This window comes from Ambystoma mexicanum, chromosome 5p (assembly GCF_040938575.1).
Source record: "Ambystoma mexicanum isolate Mex_15411 chromosome 5p, UKY_AmexF1_1, whole genome shotgun sequence".
In the NCBI taxonomy this organism is placed as follows: domain Eukaryota; kingdom Metazoa; phylum Chordata; class Amphibia; order Caudata; family Ambystomatidae; genus Ambystoma; species Ambystoma mexicanum.
In genome coordinates, this window is record NC_090930.1 from 1,210,148,090 (window position 1) to 1,210,170,984 (window position 22,895).

Genomic DNA, 22,895 nt, shown 5'->3' on the forward strand with positions numbered 1-22,895 from the left:
CCTCCCTGTGCACTTCATCCAACTGCAAGTCCCTCTATCAAATCGGACTTAAGACTTTTTAGTAGGGTAAGCAGGAGAGTGTATGGAAGAAAGGAGGCGATGGACTAATAACCATTGTCACTATGGTGAGTAACCTTTTCATACTCTTACGTCCCATCCCTCTTCCTCCATATTCTTGGGAGATTCTAAAGAATCTCTAGAGGACCATAAAGGATGGCTAAATGGTGAATGTGTGAAAAGATTCCTCAAAACAGCTTGCTCAAAGGTAGCATTGTTTCACCAACTAGTTGCGAGAAAAGAGCTTGGAAAAGGAAGGAGGAGTGGCCCAGGCGGCAGCTTTGCATCTATCTTGTAAGGGCACATGCATCTGGAAGGCAACCAAAGTTGATTTTCCCATGAAAAGATGAGCATGCAGATCTCGAGGCATGGCACTGTCCTTCAACTACTAGGCCTCCAAAAAAGTAGATAGCAATTGCGTCAGACTGGCATTCGTAACTGCTGAGCCTGGCAGCACACTCCCAAGGGCTAAGAACAATTGAGCTCCTTTCCTTTCCTGAGATGCTTTATCCTTCCAAGAAAGAATTGTAAGGCATTTGCCATGTCGGCCCTTTCCCGATTTCAAGCTTGAAGCTGGAAAGAAAACAGGCGGAGAGGTCTTCAATGATAAGGAAACGGGAGACCATTTTTGGCAGGAAGTTGGGTTTGGTCTTGAGAATCACCTTCTCCCTCATGAAAAAAGTATAAGGTTCATTGATGCTTAATGACGGCAACTTGATCCTACAAGTGCAAGTAATGGCAAACAGAAAGGCTGTCTTTTAGAGTTACCCACTAAAGCGCTTCACTAAGCCATAGGTTCAAAGAGTTTCTGCATGAGTGCAGGTCATTCCATGATAAGCCCCCTGGGACTGTAAGGCCCCCTTTTGGGCAAGTAAGGTCTCTTTCACAACTGGATTTGCCAACAGATAGTTTTCAGCCTAGTAGTTAGGTAAGCCAGATTGATTCCAGGCATGTCCTGCATAAGTGTACTGTGAGGGTCTAGGAGTAAGAAACAGACACAAATGGATGCCATGTTAATTGGCAAAAACATGAATGCACAAAAGAAATTAGGGAGTGTGGGGGGGGGGGGAATTGGAGGATATCATAGCTATCCCCAACTCTAAGAGGGGGTTCCCTGCCTCAACAAAACTAGCTAGTGAAACAGTCAGAGTCAGGATGTACAAAATAAAGTTTGCCGTCCTGAGTCCAAATCCCAATCTGTCCCTCAAGCTAAACTGAATATAAGGTGATGGGGGAATGTCTCTTGGCTGCCGTCCTGCAGCCCAGCTTTGCAGTTCTCAAATGAAAGTGCCAACAAAAGGTGTAGACAAAAGCAAATGAAAGTACTACTTTTGCTGTACTTCCTTGCCAGGTTGGGGCCATCTACGAATCTCAGTTCCCTATCCGCATGCTCCTGGAACTGATCCAGTTTTGTTTTGACGTCTCCTAGGATGGGGCTTCTAGGCCTGGACTCATATGTCTGCTCTAGGCGACGCAGATTGGTCTCGCTCGCTTGAATATCCCTTTGTATATCTTTAGGAATATCCATCTCTGTTGCTAAGGCTACCCATCGTATATATGCCTTAAAGGCTTCCCAGAGGGTGACCTGTGTATATACTGTGCCAGTGTTCAATTGAAAGTATTCATCAATACATTTTGCCATTTCTGTCTTGAATACAGGTTTTAAAAATGATTGTGGCTTGAGTCTCCACCCCCTCATCACATTTAATGCCTCTCCAAGTGTTAGCTGCATCGTTACTGGTGAATGATCAGAGAATGTTCTGGGCAGAACATCAGCACCATTTAAGTAATTGACCAACGAGTTGGATATATATCGCATGTCTATTCGGGAATGGAAATCGTGAACTGTTGAATAGTATGAATATTGCTGTGACGCCGGGTTGAGTGCCCTCCAGACATCCACCAGGCCCACCTCTTTGAAGCCACTGTATAACACCTGAGCAGCTTTGTTCAGCTGCCGGGGTTTGGAGCCAGATCTATCAAGACTCGGGTCCATTATTGTATTAAAGTCGCCCCCCAAAGGACGGGCACCAAGGGATATAGTGCCAGTAGTTCAAACATCCCTATATAAAAGTGGGCATCGCCAATGTTGGTACCATATGTACTAAGCAAAACTACCTCCTGAGCTTGCATCTTACCATGTAGCAGCACATACCGCCCCATCAGGTCCAGGTGTGCCTTTATGTGTGTGAACTGATGAATAAGGGTCATTACCCCTCTGCATTGGGTAGAGTATTTGGTATAGTAACGCTGCGGGGCCCAGCTTTTGGCAAAGGCCTTGCTGCACTTTGCTAGTGCATGAGTCTCCTGCAGGAACAGGATTTGCACTTTATGCCATTCTATATATAGCTGTAGGCGCCGCCTCTTAATAGGGTTGCCAAATCCCTGTACATTCCAGCTCATGAAGTGTATCGGTTTAGTTCCCATTGGTACGTTCCTTGATGTCATTATTAGTATCACTTGTTAAGTACTTCTGTATGTTCGCCGTGCAGTTGTTACAGTTGCTACCAATAATTATGAACATGTCAAACACATTTTGCTTAACTTTACCCCTCCCTCAAATCAGAGGAATGATTTCCCCATTGCAAACACCCAAACTACTTCTGCAACACAGCATGGAGGGTCTGGGGGGCTGCGAGACTACTACTACCGGCACAGCTAACGTTGTCTTCTTCAATTACAAGTATATAATTTCTGGCTGGGTAACATTCTAGGTAGCAAGTAGTTATCGTTCAATATAGCGCAGGCGGGATGCCCTCACACAGACCTCTGCCGCCCATATCATTGTGTCTGTTAGGATCTGCGAGTGTACTTTAAGGGGGCTATAGCCCGTCATACAGGTCACCCTGGAAAGTGTTTGTCTACAAAATGCATGGCTTCCTCAGGCAGAGTGAAAAAAAATACACTTTATTGTCATGCTCAATGCGCAGTTTGGCAGGGTAAAGCATGGCACACTTCACATTGTGTTCACGGAGTATCTTTTTGGTTTCCATGAAGGACTTGTGAACTTGTTGGACTGATGCTGCGAAGTCTGGGTACAGATGAATTCTGCTGGAAGCTAGTAGTAGTTCACCTTTGGCCCTTGCAGCACGGAGTAACGCATCTCTGTCACAAATAATTTAGAACACAGGCCATTATAGCGTGTAGAGGGGCCCCCGGTTTGGATTTAGGGGCCAGTGGACCCGCTCAATGGCAAAGTGTGGTAACATCTTTGGGGCGTCCAGTAGTGATCAGCATTCGCTCCACAAAGTCCTCCACTGGCCCCTCAACATTATCTTCCGATACACCAATTATTCAAAGGTTGTTGCAGAAAGACCTAAATTCTAGGTCTTAATTCTTTTTGCTGATGGTCTGGACTTGTTTCTAGAGCGCATTGACGTCTGCCCTAAGAGTAGCCACTCAATCCTCTGTCATGCCCCCTCTGTTCTCAGCTTCCGTAATGCGTGTCTCAGCATTCCATCTGGGCTTTTATAGAGCAGATCGTGCCACTCATGACATCTAGTTTGGAGCGCAGCGTAGTGAACCCCTCTTTGTATTCCATCATGATGTTGGGAAGGAGCTAGCGCCTTCCTTCAACCCCAAGCACTTTAGAATTAGGCAAGACTTCTTTTGACTACTTCTAGGCATTACAAGGCATCAGGGGAAATGGGGGCACTGGAAAAGCTCTCTTACGCAGATATAATCACACACACAGACATGGGCGGGCATTGAAAGAAGGCAGTTATTTAAATATAAGGTGCAAATAACTATTAGCTGAATACATGTGTAGATGTCAAATTCTATGCAGTTCTAAAAATGTCAAAGCACAATAGAAGCAGGCTCTCTGCCGGGAAGAATGCAGCCTGTGCTAAAAATGGATCGCAGGGGCTCATGCAGTGTTGCGTCACAAAAGGCTGGCAGAGCAGCACAACTCAGCAGCTGTGTGTCTGTCAAAAGCCCATGGATGCCAAAAGGGTATTTTAACATGCTCAATGCACAACATGCAGAATTATGAAAACCAGGTTTAAAAGAAATTATAAGAACAGATACAAATATGAGTAGAATGAGTGGAGTATGAATGGAAATTTGTTATGGAAATGTTTAGTTTTTCCAGGGGCTAGGCCTCAAGGTTTGTAAAAGTCTGCAGGGCTGCAGTGTGCATCTATGTAAGGTGACAATATGTAAAGTAGTATGGCCTGACAGAAATCGCTGATGAAGAAAGGAAGACTGGAGCATCCCTTTTGTGGAAGCAGGAAGAGTTGGGATAAAGTCCTGCCCATATCCAGCAGATCCACTACAGCAAGTCATATGTATGAAAGCTCCTGCCTGGCACCAGTTTGCATGAGAAAGGATAGGTTGAGGGACAGAAGAGACTCTTCAGGGAGCAGAGTTCTTGGCCCCATCCTCATTTCTGTAAAGATTACATTTATTAACCTTGCAAGATAGACTCTTGGCCTTACTTCCCTAGAGGAGTGTATTTATTCTGGTATGGTAACTAAGGGACACACCTATAATTAGGGGTACCCTTTTAATCAAGGCACACCCTTACAATGCGCTGGAGCTCGCTGGGGCCCCGGTGGTCGGTCCCAGGGGTTTGGTGGGTGGGGGCCTTCATTTGTGCCTTCTGCCCCCTCCACTGCCTTAGAGGCGGCCTTTGCAAACATTCATGGAGCTTTGCTTTTTCCTGGCTCCTTTAGTCATTGCGTTTCTACTACTAACAATTATGATGAGTGCTATTAAGGTGGTGGGAGAGTCTAACACAGCCACAATATTATGCCCTGATCAGTGATGACTAGTTGCAGCAAGGGGGTAGCACTGTTAAGCTGTGCCAGCCACCTCTTCCTCCACTCACCAGTGCTGTGTAGGCTGTATATAAGGGGAGGGTGTTGTCTCTTTGGTTGTGTGCCTTGCTGCTTGATGATCGGTAAGGGGAGGATCCTTCCTAGTTTGTACAAAGTGCTAGGAGCCCAATTGTAGTTGATGTGATTGGCCTGGGTTCCAACGGTGACATTCCAACACTGTGGTTCCACTCAGCAATGTACCCCTATGCCCGGGGCATAGGTAAAGGGTCTTCAAGGTGTGCATATGCTGTATTCCTTTGCTGCTGTGCAGTGGTGCGGTTATTGCCCCAGCATGTGACTTGAGGGCCTGTTTCCCAGGAGCACAGTCTGGGAGGGGGGGGTGGGATACCTTTTATTCAATGGCAGCCTTTCGTGCCTGGTGGACCGTAACGTATTGGGTCCGTGCCTCACAGCCCGCCTGGGGGAATGTAATGTAATGTTTATGCCCTGGATCGGAGGGGCCTGTCATTTGTCTGTTGCCGTCAATGGGGGCCCCATGCCACGTATCCTTATCGTTATCTTGCAGAACTGCAATTGCCGTGCTGCGGCGAAAAAGTGGGTCATACCCCCGTGTCTGGGAACTCCAGAGGCAGCCACCGGAGCCTGTCTCCTGATGTATACTGGGGCCGGCAGCAGCGGAGGTGGTTTGCTGGCATAGCTCTCAACCATTTGTGTTGCAAAGGCGGGTGAAATCACCCGATTTTATTTTTGGTGGGGGAGAGCCCATTGGAATGAAAGGGCGTGCAGGAGGCATGGCGGGTGAGTCAGCCATTTACAAGGCGGGTGACACCCGCCAAAAGCATGCGAGTTGAGAGCTATGTGCTGGCCTGGTGTTAATACTTAGGAGAGCTTGGCCTCAGGTAGCCTCCGAGGCGGGGGCTGCCGACAGAGCACATCACACCATGCTAATTCGAGGACAGCAGGCAATCGTCGACTCAGTCCCGCCTTCCACTCACCCTATAGCCTCCAGTCACTGCAGCAGCGCTGGCGCACAGATCTTCCGGGATTCCTCGTCGGGAGCTTCTTGAACCACAGTGTTGTGGTGCTAGGGGGCAGGGGGACCGGGGTGGATAAAGGGGGGTCAGCAGGGGCCCTACAATAGGCCACGTCGGCAGGTCAGTGATTTCTCTGCCTGCTGCTGGGGGAACTTGGGCCGACTACCCAGAGGGGAGCATCACCGCCACAGCAGAGGGGCAAATTCCGAGTATGTCTCGGCGTTCATGACGTTGCACCATCCAGGGCTGGATGGTTTCCACTGCCTGTGATCCGTCTCAACTGGCCCACAGTCCCGACCGCTACCAGGCAGCCGGAGCACCAGCAGCCTGGGGCGTCGCAGAGGAGAACTCTTAATCCTGAATGTTTCCCGTGCCACACCAGGATTGGGCACACGTGGCATATAGCGGGGGGGGGGGCTCCAATTGGCACCGGGGTCGCCGCTCCGGTTACCTGACGGGCCGAGGCTGCTGCGCTGCAGGCGGCCCGGTGTTTTTCACGACAAGGTTGTTATGCACAGGCAGGAAAGTTCGAAGGCCGCTGCAGCCATGGGAGAGGATAAATCAGGGCAGCAATCAGCTAGTCCTCGCCATGTGTATTTCGCCAGCAACTGCGTACATTTTGAGTCGCTTTTACAGCCCGGAAAGTAGAGTTTGAAGCCAAGCAGGTCTGCTGGGTGCCCGGAGCTTCACCTTCAGGCGACCATCTTCGCCCCCGCGCAACAGCGCCTCCCCCTCAGGGGTTCAATAATTTCTATCAGAATTGTTAACTACGTAATAGAAATATTTTATAAATCTATTTCTTTATATGGACGTTAATTGTCGCTAATTGTCGTTAATTGGAACAGACGCCGAAGCACCGTTGAGCCCAGATGGGATGGACACATACGGAAGAAAGGAAGCCGGAGTTCTAGACCTGCAGAGAAACCTGCCTCCCTGAGGAACGCTGGCGCAGCAAGCATGGTACATAGTGCACCAAGGGAATCGGGAGGAGGGTGGAGAGCCCCTGCCCACAACACAGCGAGAAACCATGTCAGCCAAGAAGGGGTGAGAAACAACAAAGCCCAAGATGGAGTTCCAGAATTTGGCTTGGTGGTCATATTTTAGGAGGCCACCCTAGTTTATGAAGGTCAGGCATGGCCTCTTAATCAGAGTCAGGCAGCATTGAATGATGGAATACACCTGCAGCCCATTGAAGGACCACAGGTGTATAAAAGGCAGAGCCATGAATGAGTGAAAGGGAGAGACCTGGGGAACTTGGACAGAGATTATTGTACAACCCAGAAAATCCAGAGGCAGCCATGGTGTAATCTGAGGACAAGACGGGGCGCTGGCCGACATCCCCAAACCAAGGGGCGCCTCCTGTATGCAGAGTCAAGTCTCCCATTTGACGTGGGAGCAAAAGGCGCTGCGGAGAGCGATCAACGACGCTGTGCCTGGCCTTGCAGAGCATTGAAGCCACGTACGCCGACCAAGGTCCTGTCTCTACGCGTGCGGTGCTCGCATAAACCAGCAAGGACTGCTGGAGGAAGGCTGCTACAATGGGTGAGTGCTGGGGAAGCTACCCAGACACCGGGGCGCTACAGGCGGGCTGCGAAGGATGAAACCAGCAAAGCCGCTAGCAAAAATGCCAATATTGAATACTGAATTAAATGAAAACAGCAAAGCTGCTAATCTTGAATAACGAACTGAATGAAATAGCAAACCTGCTGATGTTTATTCATGTACTGAAAGAAAATAATGAAACTAAACCAAATGAAGAACTCTTGACTGCAGAGTTGTAGTCAAGTCTGTGAAATTGTTTGGCTATTGAAGATGCCTTTCTGAAACCACTTGTTTATTGAATACTGAACTGCTCAGAGAGCATTAAAGATTCTTGGTTGCGTGACCTGTAATGGGTGGACTGTGTGGTCCAACACTGCACCTAGACCAGAGAACCCCTATATGCTAACAAGAAACTATATGCTAACAAGAAACACAACTATTGTGCCAAAAGGAAAACTACTACTGAGGCATATAAGGCTTTGGGAAGGGTACCCTGAGCTGTGCAGAACTGTTGGAACTTGGCTCAAAGACAAAGCTTCAAGATATTTGTTTTGTGACATCCTTTGATATTGAACTTGGGGAGGGGAACCCTAAGACTTCGTGCCATGAAACTATTGAACTTGGGGAAGGGCACTTTTGTTGTTTTTTTAAGGTGTGGAACTATATTATCAAGAGAAGATCATTGGAACACTGGTGAACTTGTTAATATTTGGGAAGGAGATGCTGAATAATAAGCATGAGCTGGAAATTGCTCTGAACTTTGTTTTTGTAACACTGTTTAATTTATGGTTGACATCCCTACATATTGTTTTGATGTTAGTTGTGAGGCAAGCATAGTTTTGGACACAGACAGAGCTTTAAGTTGAACGTACTGACACAGACTGTCCTTAGTTGCTCTAAGTAGGGAAATCCCATCTTAGCATAGGGCAAATTAGGCCTTACACCATCTTCACTTTTAAGTAAACAAAGGTATTTTTATTACATTGAATCTGTTGTATGTGTCTCTTTCCATGATGCCAACCTCTCACTGCACACAATTCCAATAAACAGTGCATTTGTGAGAATCTGCTTTATACATACAGCAGTAAAGAGGAACAGTTAAAATAATGCAGGGAATGGCGAATAGTTTGTTTTGTACATATGACGTACATACGACGTACATACGACCTAAACGGCCAATCACAGATTATTAAAGGGATATATTTGAACATCAATTAAATATTTAAAAACTGGAAACTGTGTTGGCAAGACATATGGTCATATGGTTAACCACAGATATACATTTTTGCCATTCAAAAAACCTTAATCGTCTAACTGATTCGTAATGGCCTTGGGGCTTCAAAGAACCAGTCAAAAGAAATCTCATGCTAAATTATGTACCCCATGAGATTTGTGATGTTAGGACTCCACTAGTTTTGACTGCAATGTATTTGACATATAATATTTTTGGTATTTAGGTTTGTGAAACGTTGAGTCATCAAACTTGAAATTTCTAAAAGGCAATGAGGGAAGTCAAAGGGCTATGATGGGATCTTCTTTAATAGTCAAGTAGATTGGTATACATAAAACTACAAACACAGATTTAAACCAAACAAATTACCTTACACTTATGAGGCCCATAGTTATCTTTAAAAACACAAGTTAAAGTGATGACTTAAATGCCCAGTCTACCAACATTGTTCCTTCTGTGATTTAGAAGTAAAGCATTTGTCACTTTTCAGGAACTGCCTTTTACATAGGAAATATTGAAGATGAATTCAGTAACTTACCTTTTTAAAGTGAGTAGCAGACTGGACTTTCCTAACCGGTTGCATCAAAGCATCACGCACAATAATGCTTATGTCAGCACCAGAATACCCCTCTGTTAGCTGACCAAGAGTTTGATAGTCTGGTTCTTGTAAGCTATTCGGTGTTGACCCAAGGTGAAGTTTAAACATAGCAGCCCGAGCATGGGCTTCAGGCAAAGGGATGTAAATCCGCTTCTCAAACCTGAAATACAAGAATACACATTGAAATCTTTCTTGAAAAGACAGAGGCGAAAAACATTTTGTTTCTGTGAGTAATAACACCAGTAAATGAATTGCAATAAAACGATTTTCTGAAAAACACAAATGCACAGGGTTTGTGGGTGTGTGTGTGTAGGTTTGTGTATACATAGCAAATATGACTTACCTAGGAATAGTCTCCCTGTGTCTTTCAACTGCTTAGACACATGCTTTTCATAGACCACTATCTAGTGGTTGGCTGGGAGCATTTCATTTTTTTCTTTTTAAAATCTGACAGGACGGTGTGCTGCGTGAGTGTAATTGTTAATACTGAGCCTCAGCTGCCATGAGGGGAAGCACGGTGGGCAATGTTACTAAGCTGATACAAGCCACAGAAAGAAGAACTGGGCAAGTATTGTTTACCTTCTGAGGCTTGTGAAACTGCTTAGGAGTCGCATGCTTTGCATAGACTTGCCAGCAGTACACATGGAGAAGGTGGTGGGTGGGCTGAAGAAACAGTTGAAAACAAATGTTTTAGTGCTTCCTGGTACACTTGAGAATCCGCTCTTTATTGCACATCTACACAATAACGTTGTGTGAATGTATGTACTGAACTCCATGAGGCCGGTTTTCAATATGCATCCAATGGCATATTTCTAATGAAAGCCAACATCGCCCTGGTACTACATGTGGAGTTTGCTCTGGGGGTGAACAAAAGAGGTTTAAGCACCAAAGTGTAGCATAGATGAATACAAGTACAGTCCATCTTCCGATGTTGGCTTTAGTTAAAGGATCACCTTCCCTTCCTGTTGCAAGGGATTTAAAGTATTGGCTTGCTTCCCGCAGTTCCTTGGTTCTACTAAGGTAGAAAATTACTGCAATTTGAACACATTGTATGCAGTGTTCGCAGTGTTCTCTTCCCATTATTTTATGGGTTGGGGAAGACTGATGATTCTATTGATTGACATACAATTTTGAAGTGTATTTGGGAGAGAAATATCGGTATTCAAAAAACACTTTATGCCTTTGTATAATGACAATGTGTTCGCTGACAGAGCCTGAAGTGCAATCATTCTTCTAATGGTGGGGACTGCAACAAAGAAGGCTACTTTATAAGTTACCTTCTTTAACCCCTTATCTCAAACTCAGCACGTTTGCAGTGCCAAGGATGAGATCCCTTGTCCTTTTTGGCAATTCTGTTTGTGTGATTGCTGCAAAGCCGCGATTGTACAAACTCTAAATCCAACCCCAGGCTCTGTGAGGAGGAGGTTCTCCTCCTCATGGCCCAGAGGTTCTATGTCCTTCAGTGTCACATCAACGTGCGTAATGTGACACAATGTAAATTTCACTGCTGTAGCCATTTCTGGCTGCAGCAGTGACATGGAAGGTAAGTTCCTCCGTTGATATCCAGCATTTCTATGCCGTTTTGATCGAGGGAGGTGTTGCTGGAAAGGTAAGACTCCCCTTTCCAAAGATACCTTCCTTGGAGCCTTGCTGGGCATGGATCGCTTGATCCACGCACAGCAATGCCACTAGACCACCAGGAATCTGTTTTTGAAGTACGAGGGGAATGGACTGGTGAGAGGGCAGAGGGCAGCTTATTTTGTAAGCATCCTTCTCCCCCTGGCCCCTAAAGCATGTGCCCATCTGCCCGTAGGGAAGGGGCAAAATAAACCAAAAAAAAAAATGCATATTTTGGTGGGGTTGTTGTGGGGGGTGGGAGGCACACTAGACCACCATGGAAGTTTGGAATGGAAAGTGGGGTGGCCCTCTCCCCCCAACCCACATGGATGGGGGGCATCTCATGTAGCCCTCCCTGGGCCCTAGGAATGGGTACATTTGTGTTTACTGGGTGTGGGGGTCACTAGACCACCAGGGATCGTTTTTATGGAAGGGGGGAGGGAGTGGCCCTCTCCCTCCACCCCAATTGGATGAGGCATGTCATTTAGCCGTCCTTAGGGGGCAGATTGCTAGTGCAACTGCCGCTGTGCTTGGGGATGGTACACCCACATGGGAGACGGATGCCAAAGGCTGGGGACATAACCTCCAACCGTCCTGCAGTTCTGGGTGGGCTGTGTTACAGCTTTTCCCCACCAGGGAGCCTCTGCAGTGTGCCAATACTCCCTGAAGGGACAAGCTGTAACGCTGTCCACCCAGAACTCCAGGACGGTTGGAGGTGATGTCCCCAGCCTTGGGCATCCTTCTCCCATGAAGGTGTACAGTCCCCAAGCACAGCGACAGTCCCAGGGAGACCCAGCAGGGTCCCGTCCGTTCCCGACGGGAGAAGCTATAACGCAGGCCAGCCAGAGCTCCAGGATGGTCGGGGGCGATATCCCTGGCCTTGGATGGCTGTCTCCCATGTGGATTGACCATCCCAAAGCCCTGCAGCAGTTGCAAGGAGCCCCGGCTGGGTCCCCATTCTTCCCGGAAAGAAAAGCTGTAATGCAGCTCAGTCAGAGGTCCAGGTGGGTGCCCAAGGCCAGGGACATGACCCCCCCCCCATACCAGCTTAGAGCTTTGGGTGGGTTGCATTACACCTTCTCCCTCTGGGAAAGGACGGTGTAAAGACTGGAGAGGGGGGGGGTTATATGTACTCCTGCCCTCTATATGGCAGAGTAAAAGCACAGCACCCCAGCCAAGATTCTCTATTGTTGGTATCAATAGACAAGCAATCAAGGCTTAAGCTCTCAGGAGGGGATGCAGGCTGGTTCTTAAGTAGTCACCAAGTCCCCGGAAAGGAATGTCCACACACTATGTTAGTGATAACACAGTTCTTTATATAAATAAGGTTCAAGTTATATACACACACAAACACACTTTGTGCTCAGCAAATACTAAAATTATATATATGTAGAATATCTATGTGGTACCACAATTCACTCGAAGTTGGGTTAATCAATGGCAGAATACTTGTCCCTACCCAAGACACAGCTCTCTGTGAGGATCCCCCCGTCCCCCACCTGGACAACCTGTAAATAAAGTATATTGACAAGCCCAGTCCATATATTCTTAAGCAGAGTCTTGTTCCCTTCTAAAAATGTTCTACTACCCCAATGTACCTGGTTTAGCAAAGTTGGTTGACGGATCCTTCTTGAGTGAACTCCCTTTAAGGCAGGAGCCACGGATCGTTGAGATCCCTCAAAGAAAAGGTGCACAATGTTGTCCAGATGGCAGCTTCGGCCTTTGCGGTGGACGTCCTGCGAAGATGAGGCGTGCGGTGCACCTCGATGACTTTAGTTTGTTGCCGTAAAGAGTCAATGAAGAATGTAGGCCCAGCAAGGGCGTCAGGTCGTTGGCGGTTGGAGTCCGCGATCAAGACTCGACCACTGGCGGCATCTCCTTGGTTCGACTGTGACCTTGACTTTCTCCGGCAGGACAAAGCGCTCGACACTGATGAGCAAGGGAGTCCTTGATTTCAAAGTGTCTTAGGCAATGGATCGTTGAGGCTCTGGTCCACAAGGCTACAGCGGTCTTCCGTACTTCGGTCGACGGTGGCAGCCGCCGATGACCTTGACGTCCAGGCGCTTCACTTCAGATTCCTCGGCAGTCCCCGTCTACAGTCAGCAGCCTTTTGATGAGCGACTTCCAGGGAGCCTTGGTGAAGGTTAGCTGGTGCACGATGTTCCTTCGTAGCTCGGGAAGAGGTCTCCTAACCAGATCCTCTCTTGGAACAGTCCTCGAAGGCATGACAGCTTTCAGATTGCGTTGAAGGAAACCAGCAGCAGTTCTTCTTCTTCCGGCTCGGCTTTGAGATTAAGCATCTAGTTTCGACTTCAGCTTCTGAACAATTTCTGTAAGTGAGAGTTTCCCCAGATATACTGTTCTGTCTCTCATTCATACTGCTGAGCCAGGCTCAGGCAGCCAATCATTCAGAAGGGCATTCAGCAGGCAGGCAATCAGGCTCACAGTGCACTCAGTCCGTTCTTCTCCATCCAGACACTCACAACAAGGAATGTGGATTGGGACAAGTGCCCAGTCATTCAGTACTCCACACTGCATTCATACCAGTTTCGGGCAGGGCGGTCTCATTCATTGTGTCACACACCAGAAACCAGACACCCATAACATGAAATGTATATTGGTCACAAACTCCATTCACCCAGGTCCCACCCCAAGGGTGTACTGGCAACGTACAGTCATTGGGAAGGCTCCAGCCTGTCTGGCCTGGACTTCCCCCACAATACCATATATGGAACTTCCACCCAACAGCCAGTCAGCGGAAGGGACAGAGTCAGGGCTTCCCCATGACTTTGGGAAAACAAAGTAACAGGCAATCGAAAACAAGAGGCCACAGGGGCCATCTTGCCTCCTATCAGGAATCAACTGATTCCAATGGCAGGACCTGGGTATCCCAAAATGGAGGATACTCAGTGCACCTGTCAAATTCAGCATGAAGCCGCCACCAGCCCATATCCTGCTCTGTGGGCCACACACAGGTGCACAAAAACATACACTAGGGGTACAGAGTTGTTCCCCCGCTCATGGGTGCCATAAGGGTATCCCACGTGTCTGTTCAACATACCTTCAACATACCAAAAAAGAGGAAGAGCTGCACTGCCATGAGACCCACATGGTCTCCTGCACAGAATATGACACCGAACACACATGCTAAAAGGAGTAATGGACAAGGACATGAGGCCCTGTCCCTCCAAAGGATTTCCAGCTTAACAGTCTGGGAGCCTGCCGAGGCTTCCTGGAACCGCTGCTGGGCTTGTGGACGGTCAGCCCACATGAGGGACAGCCACTCAAGGCTAGGGACGTCACCTCTGACCATCCTGGAGCTCTGGCTCTGCTGCATTACAGAATTTCCCCCAGGAACGGATGGCGACCTTGCCAGGGCTCCCTGGAACTGCTGCTGTGCTTGGGGACTGTACACCCACATGGGAGACGGATGCTCAAGGCTGGGACATCACCTCCAACTGTCCTGAAGTTCTGGCTGGGCTGTGTTACAACTTTTCCCTTCATGGAGGTATTGAACACTGCCCGGGCTCCCTGGTGGGGAAAAGCTATAACACAGGCCAGCCAGAGTTCCAGGATGGGCGAGGTGGTGTCCCTGGCCTTGAGCGGCCGTCTCCCCTGGGGGTCGACCAAGCCCAGCAGGGTCGCCATCCCTTCCCGGAGGGAGATTCTGTAACGCAGCCCAGCCAGCTCTCCAGGATTTGTCGTGGGTGATGTCCCTGGCCTTGGGCGGCTGTCTCAAATGTGGGTTAATCGGCCACAATCCCAGGCAGCACCTCTGGCTGGGATGCGTTAAAGATTTTCCCTCTGGGAAAGGACAGAGACACTGTTGGGGTTCCCTGGGACTACTACTATGCTTGGGGACGGTAGACCCACATGGGAGACTGATGCCCAAGGCTGGGGACATCGCTTTCAACCGTCCTGGAGTTCTGGCTAGGTTGCATTGCAGCCACAGGTTGCATTGTATGTACCCACACATGTGAGCTACCATTTTCGTCAGGACGCCTGGGGGAATGTAGGACATGTGTTGTTGGCAGCGTGTTTCCAGTGCTCAACAGGTGGCAAATGTCTGAACATTTTGTTTTTTCCCCTAAATTCTGGACTTTTGCCTGGCCTTTTAGGTAATGAATTCTAGGGCGAATCGCGCATGTCAGACCTCTGTGGATTTCCATGGGTTCTTCTTTTCAGAAAAGCATGGGGTTCCTGGTTTACCTTGGTGGCTGCAACACCCCAGGCCCAAATCTGTAAGTTGTCTCCCCAAACCCTTTGGGGGATACCAGTGGTTTAGCCTTTTCCTTTTGCGCCCAGGTAGGTGAACCCACACATGTGAGGTACCGTTTTCATCGGACACCTGTGGGAACGCGGGAAGATAGGACATGTGTTGCGGCGTGTTTCAGTGCTTTCCTGGTGGCAAATGTCTGAAAATTGTATTTTTATTCCTACATACTTTTTTTTTTTTAAATTTCTTTATTGGTTTTTCAACACATATAAACAGTGGTTAGACAATGCAACATGTGTGGATCAAAAACAACATGTCTTAACGTACCCAACCTTCCCGCCCCACCCCCCTCCCACCGAGACCGCAGTGAAGTCCTCAGATATCCTTAGGCACGAGCCGGGCCGGGACTGGCAGTGCTGTTCGAGGCGCCGTCCTGCGTTACTGGGTGGAGAAGTGGCACCGTTAGCGCCACCCATCGGAGTAAGTCTGCGCTGGAGTCCAACCTTTGTGTCTGGATCGCCGTTTCCCAAGCCGCAGTCTCGGCAGCTATCCATCTCTTGAGGTCGTCCCACCAAAGGGCTTCGCTTGGCCCTCCTGCGCTCTTCCAACCCATGGCTATGCGCCTTTTTGCTGTTATGTATATCAAGTCAGTGAGTCTGTTTAGGGGCTTATTCTTGCTGTTTCGCTTGTAACTCCCCAATATGCAGGCTGCTGGTTCTTGGATCATCACCTCAATTTCAGCAGTCGCTACTTTTTCTTGTACTCGGGCCCAGAACCTCTGGACTATCGGGCAGCTCCAGAACATGTGGGTCATACCCGCCCCTGGCTCGTGGCATTTGGGACAAGTCTGAATCGTGGCTCCCTTGAACTTTGATATGGCTTGGGGCGTGAGGTAGGCTCTGTTGGTGATGTACAATTGAATAAGTTGGAGGCGAGCATTTCTGGAGACTCTTTTATGGTAATGGGTTATTTCCTCCCATGCTTTGTCCTCAAATTCGAGGCCCATTTCACTCTCCCATCTGCTTTTGCATTTCAGTGTGTCCTTTGTCGTGCTCTGCAGCAGGGCTTCATATATTCTGGAGGTTTCATGGCCTCCTTCGGCAGTGTCCAGTAATGATTCGATGGCTTCGTTCTGCGTGAGTTGGTTGACGGCCTCCGGCCATCTCTCCATCAGGGCCTTCATTACTGCTCTGTGGAGCAAGAACTGGCCCGTGGGCAGGCCCGTGGACTCGCTGAGGTCAGTAAACGTCATGAGCTCCTGTTCGTGGGTGAGGTCTCCGAGTACCGCCACCCCATAGGGTTCCCACTGAGTGCGCGTGTCTACATGACCCCATGAAGTTTTCACCATGACGGCCGCAATGGGGATCTGCGGGGAATATGGGTCTGTTACCCCCACTGCCTTGCAGGCTCGCCTCCAGAGCCGAGTTCCAAGTTTGGCTAGGTAAGGGTGTTGTTGTAGAGCCCCTTTCTCGACCCAAAGGAGGTCTCGAAGTAGCAATCGCGGCAGGGCCGGTTGGAGGAGTCGGGTATCAGTGGTGGCTTCATCCGCCATCCAGTGCGTTACGTGCCTCAGTTGACTAGCCAGATAGTAGAGTTCGAAATTGGGGACTTTCAATCCCCCCCTTCTCATAGGGTCTTTGGAGAATGTCTAGTGCCACTCTGTGCCTGCCCCCCTGCCACAGGAATCCTCTACAGAGCTTGTTTAGGTCTCTAAAAAAAGCAGGGGGGATGTTGAAGGGGACGTTAGTGAAGCAGTGTAGTAGGCGTGGAAGCGCTACCATTTTGAGGAGTCCCGCCCGCCCAGCTACAGAGAGAGGGAGCTTCCCCCAAAATTCCATGGATTTTGCGAGAGCGTCCTTTGCCCTAACCGTGTTAAGAATGTGTTCGGTGCTCGGGTTACGGTGTATGGTAACGCCAAGGTATTTAAAGGATGTTGCTTGCCACTGGAGGTCTAGTGGGGGCAGGGATCCGTACTCCCCGCTATGCAGTGCAGCGAGGGGGTAGAGGCAGGACTTATCCCTATTAATCTGTATGCCTGTGTGTGTGTGGAAGCAATCCAATGTCTCCAGGATGTAGGGCAGACGGAGCTCGGGGTCATGTAGGTAGAGCAGCATGTCGTCTGCATACATGGAGATGAGATGTGACACCCCGTCTAGCTCAATGCCTCCGTCGCCATATTCCTGTCGGAGATATGCGGCCACCGGCTCTGCGGCTATGATATAGAGCATGGGGGATAGGGGGCATCCCTGTCGTGTGCCTCTGTGAAGGGGCCATTTGTCGGAATAAGTCCTGTTGGTGCGCACCCTGGCAGTGGGATTGGTGTAGATCAATTGAGTCCATTTAAGGAAGACGGGTCCGATCCCCATCTTGGTCATGGTGGCATACAACCATTCCCATCTAACCGAATCGAAGGCCTTGGTGGCGTCAAGTGATGCTACGGCGTATTTCTGGGATTTCCCCTCGGTACTATATATGATGTGGTGTAATCTACGTAGGTTTTCGGTGATAGAACGCCCGGGCACGTAGCCCGTTTGGTCCTGATGAATTAGAAGGGGAATCACTCTGCGTAGTCTATTGGCAAGAAGAGCTGACAGTCTTTTTGCTGTCTACGTTTAACATAGAGAGAGGTCTATACGACCCGCAATCTGTCCCATCTTTACCAGGCTTTAGTATGGGGATTATTATTGCTTCACTCATGGAGTTCGGGAGAGAGCCTCGCTCGAAAGCCTCGTTATATACTTGTGCAAGCAGGGGGGCGAGGGTCTCCTCATATGTCTTATAGAATTCCCCAGGGAGGCCATCCATGCCCGGCACCTTTCCGGAGGGAAGTGATCTAATTGTTGCCTTCACGTCATCAGGGGTAATCGGTTCGTCGAGGGCTTCGGCCAGCTGTGGGTCTAACCTGGGTAACTTAATGCAGTCTAGGGCGTCGTCGATCCCAGTGTCGGATGAGGGAGGGGTCTGGGAATAGAGGTCACGGTAGAACTCAGAAAAAACTCGGTTAATCTCTGCTTGCGTGTACGCGGTGGTGCCGTCGGGTTTGCGTATGTGGCAGATGGGGGTGCTAGGGGTCTCCCTTTTATATAGCCAAGCTAAGAGTTTGCCGGGTTTATCTCCCAGGGCATGTGATCTCTCTCTGTGTTTGGCGAAATTTAATTTCCCCAGCGTCTCCCAGTGGGATAGACAGGCTTGTCGCAGTTTAATTATTTCCTGTAGACTCTCGGGGGTCACGTCTACCCTGTTCTCCCGCTCCCCCAGCATCTTTTCTGCGTCCACCAGGGAGTTCACAATGGATCTCAGGGCCCCTCCTCCCGATGCTATCATGTCCCCTCTCATGACCACTTTATATGCCTCCCATGCGGTGCCAATACAATCTACACTGCCTAGATTGTCTTGCCAGTATTCGTCTGTGCTGTCTTGGATGTGATCCCGGAAGGCAGCATCTAGCAGGGCCTCGGCTCGCAGTCTCCACGTGGGGACCGGGGGTCTGGGGGGATATACCTCCCATGTGACTATCAAGGGGGAATGGTCTGATAGTACTCTAGGTAAATACTGTGCATCACAAAAGGTGGCTTGCTGCTCTTGACTGACCAGCATGTAGTCCAGCCTGGTGTGGACTTTATGCGGTGGGGAGAAGAAGGAGTATTCTCGTCGCTCTGGATCTAGTTCCCTCCACAGATCACAGAGTGATAGTTGGGTCATTAGTTTGGACAATATCTTGGCTGGGGGGGATGGGCGGGAGTGTCTGGCATCGGATCTGTCTTTGAGAGGGTCAAGGGTGCAGTTGTGGTCGCCGCCCCAAATCACAGCACAATTTACATATGGGCCTAGTCTAGGATAAAGGGAGTGGAAGAAGGGAGTGGCATCGTGATTGGGTGCATAAGTGCTAACCAGGCACAGGTCTTTCCCCTCTATCGTACCTTGCACAACTGCCATCCTGCCCTCGTCATCCGTCTTGGTGCTCGTTATCCTGAAGGGGACAGCCGGGTCGATCCAAATCAGGACCCCTCTTGCGTATGAGGAATAGGCGGATCCGATCATGGTCCCTCGCCACGTTTTGGCTAGCGCCTTCAGTTTCTCCTCCATTAGGTGTGTCTCTTGGAGCATAGCGATTCCGACCTTGCAGCGACGCAGGTATGTGTGGATCCGGCGTTGTTTTACGTAACTGTTCATGCCTCGGACGTTCCACGTCATTATTTTTATCGTTTCAGCCATGAGCGTGGTCGTGCCCAATGTTCCCCCACTGGCTCAATCGGGGTCCTATTAAAGGTGCATCTGTAGTGAGGTCATTCTGAGGTCTCGGTATTTCTTGTTCAAAAGTCCCAACGTGGGTGTAACTCCCCAGTATCTCCCTCCCCCTGATAAACTTCCCCAACATAGAACTGGTCCAACGGGGGGATCCCCGTCATGACTGTCCCGTTTCCGCTCCTTGGGACCAAGCATTGTCTTCGGGTGCCCTACGGGCGGGTAATTGTACCCTGAGAAGAGAAAGGAAGACTCCTGGGGGTTGAGGGAGCTGTTGCTTCGGTGTTCCGCGTATTAAGATCAATTTAGCTGCTCAAAGGGCTCGATTTATGTTGCTGCGCGCTTGGGGTAAAAGCCATTCCTCTGTAGTCGTGGAGAGTGGTTCAGTGCGGCTTGCGTCTTTTATCTTCGATGTCCGGTAATTGCTGCTCGTCCATCCAGTCCCGAGCCAGCGCCGGGGTGTCAAATAGCAGGGTTCTATTTTTATATATCACCTTCAGCCTAGAGGGGTACAGAAGCATGTACTTCACTCCGGCAGCTTTCAATCTAGCCTTGGTGTGTATGAACTTAGCTCTGTCCATCTGTACCTGGAAGGTATAATCAGGGTAGATCGCTATCTTGGCAGAGTTCCTCAGGATTTGGCCCCCAGAGCGCGAAAATGCTAGAATGATCTCTCGGTCTCTGTAGTTTAATACTTTAGCTATCATAGGCCTAGGTGGGCCGCCTGGTGGGGGTTTCTTAGCGAGAGATCTGTGCGCCCTTTCGATGGAGAAACCCTGTGATAGCTTCTCTGCTCCAATCTCCTGTAGCAGGAGGTTCTCTACGTAGTTGGTGGGGTCTGGGCCCTCGATGCCCTCAGGTACGCCAAGCAGTCGGATGTTATTCCGGCGAGCCCTCCCTTCCGCCTCCTCAGCCCTGTCCTCCAGGTTCTTGACCCTCTGCCGCAGGCCATCCACGTCGTGCAGGAGCTGGGTTTTCGCTTCGGTGTTTTCTCGTACCTGGGTCTCAAGTGCCTCGGTCCTGCCCGCCAGGGAGCGGACGTCCTGGCGTAGGAGGCCCAGGTCTATGGCCACCGCATCAATTTTGTTTACCATTGTCGCCTGGAATAACGTGATAGCCTCCAGGAGTTGGGTGTTGCTGGGTTCGGTTGGTGCTCCAGTAGGGTCTGTCCCCCCACCAGCCGCCGCCGTGCCCGGGCACCCGGGGTCAGGGGATTCGTTGGCTGTATAAGCGTCCAGGGTGGTCTGTCGCTGCTTGGACTTAGCTCCTCTTCCCGATGATCTATCCTGGCCAGACATTCCTGTGGTTTGTGGGCTTCAGGCTCCGGGGCGGGTTCCACGGTAGAGGCCTCAGGACGTGGCCCTGGGTGTGGTCTCGGCCTCAATATGTGAGGGCGATGGGTGCGCCCAGTTCCCGGTTGTTGTGCGGTTCTGCACCGCGGGGGGACAGTCGCCAGCTCCCCCAGTCTCCTCGGGGCACTTCCAATCCGCCTCAATGCTAGATGTATTGCGCGGGGAGGGGTGCGGTGTTTGGTCCGGCCCAGGGCAGCACTCTGCCACGTGTGGGGGGGCTTCTTTCCTAATATCTGGCGATGCGGATATGTCCCAGTCGACCCCCTCCTCTCTGGTCAGCGGCCGCGGTCTCACTCGGGTCCCCAGGCAGGTGGAGGGGCCAGGCCCCCAGAAAAAGGGGGGGGGGATCTCCCTTTGGCCAGACCGCTCCCGGTCTCCGGTCGGGCCCGCTCGCCTCCGCCTCCACCCCCGGGCGGGTCCTCAGCTCGGAGGGCAGACGGCCCCAGTGGGTCCTTCGATGGGACAAGTCCAGGAGCAGGCGTCTGCACCCAGACCGGTCCCCCACTCTCTTCCCTCTCCTCAGCGGGCGGGGCCAGTCCGGTCTCCAATCTCGCCGGTCACCGCTGCGGGGTCAGCGGATGCACCCAGCTGCTCCGGCCGATGGTGCGGGCCCGGCAGGGCAAGCGGCGCCGACGAACCTCCACCGGTCTCCGCTGCGGGCCTCTGCAGCCGTCGGTGCGCCCCAGCGGCGCAGGCAGTGCCTCCGCTGCATCCGCTTCCCGCGGGGCTCTCCAACCGCTCTTCGATACTCCTCCGCTTCAGGCGCTGTGAAGGCTCACCGCCCCCGCGGGCCGCCGGGCCAGCGCAGGCCTCTCTGGGCTCAGCAAGGGGAGGCCGCCATCTTGGCTTCGTGTTACGCGGTTTTTTCGCAGCCGCGTTCAGGTCTCACGGACTGCAACCTTCGTGTGTGGGGGGTCCCGGAGCCTCCTCCAGGCTTCAGCTATACTCGTGATGCCCCGGCGGGCTCGGATGAGGCTTCGGTGTCCCGTATGGCAGCTTATTGATGCTCGTCGAGCGGAGCTCACCGAAGATGCGTCCACTCTACATGGCGGTTAGCCACGCCCCCCCCTTTATTCCTACATACTTGTGGGTGTTAGGCAAGATTGTATGCAGTACCCTGTGGGAAACTGCACCAGCCTTGTCCTCCTTGGCAATAGTTAACCAACCTTTGGTATAAGCATGTACTACACAAGTTGGTAGAGTGACTGAGCAGCCAGGCTACTCTCAAAAGGGGTCAATGTGAGCTGTAGGTCTGTAACACACTTTCACAGTGACAAGTATCCAAGTAAACTCTTATACTCAAGGTTATTTACAGTCAGTTTGAATAAGCCTTCTTTAGCAGGGAGCAATATATGTAACACAAAATAAACCTAAAAAATACACACCGTCAGTTTCAGTAAATCCGTAGATACCCATTTGGGATGGCATCAGACACTTCCTACACCCTGAGGCGACTTAAATAACTAGGACACTGTGGACATTGATATATCACTGGCACATTTAGAGCAATACAGAGTTTGGTGTCAAAAGGAAAATAGTAAGAGAATAAAACAATGCTTAACAAATATTTCTTAAGCAGGTAAGTACTTTTGAATCCCCCAATGCAAAGTAAGGGAATAGTTTCTTACCTGTAACTCCATTTCTCCAGCATTGGTATCTTTCATGGATTCACATGCTTTGAATATTCCCCGTCGTCAGGCTGGGAATCCCCGGTACATTATATAGACCCTTTCCCGTAGGAAAACTTTTTCGACGCTTATGCGTCCTATCCACCTCGTTTTGTATCATGCGTGCCCGTGCCGTCAGGACGTCATGATATAAATACAGGCCCCGCCCCCGCGCTCCCTCAGATTTCGGCCCCCAAAGTAGTGGGGGAACCGGTTTGCATGATCAGGGGAGGCAGGTGGGCGCATGTGAATCCATGAAAGATACCAATGCTGGAGAAATGGAGTTACAGGTAAGAAACTATTCCCTTCTCCAGCATTGGATCTTTCATGGATTCACATGCTTTGAATAGATTACATAGCAGTACTACCCCCAAGAGGAGGTGTGCATGCAAACCCCTATACATTCTTCGCAAAAGGCCGTTCCCTAAGATTATGTATACATCAGTAATAGTTTACATAGGGAAAAAACGGACCACATACAGTCATAAATTCCACAGGATGCCACCCCGCAGCCGGGGCTTACCTTACTGGAATAGGTGTCGAAGCACCGCCTGT

General features: G+C 50.1%; 1 protein-coding gene across 1 annotated transcript in view; it reads right to left on the reverse strand.

The window, feature by feature from the left end:
• VPS4B (vacuolar protein sorting 4 homolog B) overlaps positions 1-22,895 on the reverse strand; it is a 582,532-nt gene that overhangs the window by 83,531 nt on the left and 476,106 nt on the right. The window contains exon 9 of the mRNA XM_069613692.1: positions 9,184-9,403. Within this exon, the coding sequence (XP_069469793.1) occupies positions 9,184-9,403 (220 nt within the window). The remainder of the gene's footprint in view (positions 1-9,183; positions 9,404-22,895) is intronic.